This window comes from Ochotona princeps, chromosome 4, assembly GCF_030435755.1.
Source record: "Ochotona princeps isolate mOchPri1 chromosome 4, mOchPri1.hap1, whole genome shotgun sequence".
Taxonomy (NCBI): domain Eukaryota; kingdom Metazoa; phylum Chordata; class Mammalia; order Lagomorpha; family Ochotonidae; genus Ochotona; species Ochotona princeps.
Window position 1 is genome coordinate 95,380,984 of NC_080835.1, and position 2,550 is coordinate 95,383,533.

Sequence of the window (2,550 nt, forward strand, 5' to 3'; positions counted from 1 at the left end):
GATAGGTAATGAGCATTAGCTCCATTGCACTACCTCGGGGGATAGAGAAGAAACACAGGTCTTCCAACTCTTTAATAAGGTCCTTAGGATTTCCTAGCTCATTAAATCCCATGGGCCATTCTACCAAATAACTTTTCTGGAACTGGCAAATCCCATTTGTCACCGCCTATGCTGGCAAGGAAACACTGATGAAAACCATCATCAGAAAGTATCATGACACATGGTTTCACAGTTTCAGTGACTGAAGAAGCTTTTCAGGTTTGTGTGGTGCTCAACTTGGTGAAACCCAAAGAAATGTCCTTTCTGGATTGTTTACTGCAATGCTCATTCATGGCAATTCCCTCTCTGTGAGAATAGGAGGTCCTCTCTGAATCCTGAGGTCAAAGGGTGAGTGTGTTGACTGTATCTCTCCTGCTAACTCCTTACAAACCTTAAATATGAGAACCCAGCATGCTGAAAATTGTCCCTCTCTCTTCTACTTCACCATTGACAATGAGGAGGGTAGTAGAAGACACGAAGCATTACAGACTCTAGAGTGTTCGAAGGGTTTCTTCATCTTCTTCCGGAGTTGCCCATAGGTGTTTTTGGAATTCAACTTTAAGGATTCTCTTCAATTTATAAAATGGGGTAAACAAAAATGCTTACAATTCTTGATTCAGTTCATTTTCTGATCTCGGACACCTTCGTATTTGTTTGGGGTTGTTGGTGAGCTGAGTTCTGCTGCTCTAATGCTTCTGTATTTCCACTTTTCTCAGAGACATATGAGGGAAGAATGGCCTCAGGAAATGACTCTTCAGTGACTGAGTTTGTCCTGCTGGGATTAACACAGCAGCCAGAGCTGCAGCTGCCCCTCTTCTTCCTGTTCTTAGGCATCTATGTCATGGCTGTGGTGGGGAACCTGGGCCTGATTGTTCTCATTGTTCTGAACTCTCACCTGCACACTCCCATGTACTACTTTCTCTTCAACCTTTCCTTTGTGGACCTCTGCTACTCCTGTGTCATAATACCCAGAATGCTGATGAGTTTTGTGAAAGAGAACGTCATCCTCTATGCTGAGTGCCTCACTCAACTCTTTTTCTTCTGCTTCTTTGTAATTGATGAGTGTTGCATCTTGACATCAATGGCCTATGACCGCTATGTGGCCATCTGCCAGCCCCTGCTGTACAAGGTCATCATGTCTCCTCAGATCTGCCTTGTGTTGACAGCATGGACATATGCAATGGGATTTTTCGGTGCCATGGCCCACACTATATGCATGCTGAGACTCACCTTCTGTGAAGACAACATCATTAATCATTACATGTGTGACATTGCTCCTCTCCTCCTGCTGTCATGCACAATCACCTATGTCAATGAGTTGGTCATTTTTGTCGTGTTGGGCATCAACACAGCCGTTCCCAGTGTCACTCTGTTTGTTTCCTATAGCCGGATCCTCTGTAGCATCCTGCACATCCGTTCTTCTCATGCCAAGTCCAAAGCCTTTAGTACCTGTAGCTCCCACATGATAACGGTGTGTCTTTTCTTTGGATCTGCAGCACTTACATACTTCAAGCCTTTTCCTGCTGAATCTCTGGCTCAAGGAAAACTGTTTTCTATTTTTTACACCATTGTGGGTCCAATGATGAATCCTCTCATCTATAGCTTGAGGAACAAAGATGTACATGTTGCATTGAGTAAGATGATGAAGAAAAAATTGGTCTTTTCTTGAATATAACTACAGTTGTGTTGATGTCAATTTTCGGTTGATCAGATGATACATAAATCCCTGAAAAGAAGATGAATAGATCAAAAGAAAAATACACAGGATTTAGAAAATAGGAACAATTTATTAAGTTATGTAGATCACAGTCAAGACAATATGACCAAGTAGAGTATCAGTCTTTCCATATAAGTGTGTTTTCAGAGGAAAAGTTGCATATAATTACACCAAAAAGAATGTGAATGTTTTTTCTCAGACCCATCTAGTTCCAGTGAAGTTGTGTTCATGCTTTTATCAGGTTGGTGAACTTAGGTACATTCTTGTTTTCTTAATGTCATAGCCCTCTCTCACTGATTGCAGCTTTATATTTTGACATTGCTCTATTTCCACACAAGGGGAACTGGGGTGATATTTTTCCCACTTTGGTATTTGGATTGTTCCCTGTTTTGTCTCTGGAGATCATGAGGCATAGAGAAGGAATATGCACTTATGGTCCTGGTCAAGTACCAGAAACACATAATTTTATGGAATAGCACACTGACGCACACACAAATCATTTTATAGCATGCACTTCAGAGCAGGAGCATAAGTATTTGATCATGCTGTGTGTTTTTGGGGGAAGGATTTTCATATAAATGTTTACAAATGATTGCTACAGAAATCATTTTCTTCTTCCTAAATAGATTTCAGACTCTAGCACATCATTATCAGTCATTTTTTCTTACTTTTCATTGATCTTTTTAAATCAGAGGATTACATGGCATAAATAATACAGTATTTAACTAGGAAATGCTTGATGTGTATCTACCCTGTACCAGGTGTTTCTAATTCTATAATCTGAAGGATAATAA

The 2,550-nt window shown here is 40.5% G+C and overlaps 1 protein-coding gene across 1 annotated transcript; it reads left to right on the forward strand.

Moving 5' to 3' along the window:
• Positions 1–772: 772 nt before the first annotated feature.
• LOC131480105 (olfactory receptor 8B8-like) lies at positions 773–1,708 on the forward strand. The gene has a single exon (XM_058662549.1). The coding sequence runs from the start codon at positions 773–775 to the stop codon at positions 1,706–1,708; it is 936 nt and encodes a 311-aa protein (XP_058518532.1).
• Positions 1,709–2,550: the final 842 nt, after the last annotated feature.

What these genes read in the sequence shown, in the direction of transcription:
- LOC131480105 (XM_058662549.1), top strand. Translation starts at nt 773, where the DNA reads ATGGCCTCAGGAAATGACTCTTCAGTGACTGAGTTTGTCCTGCTGGGA.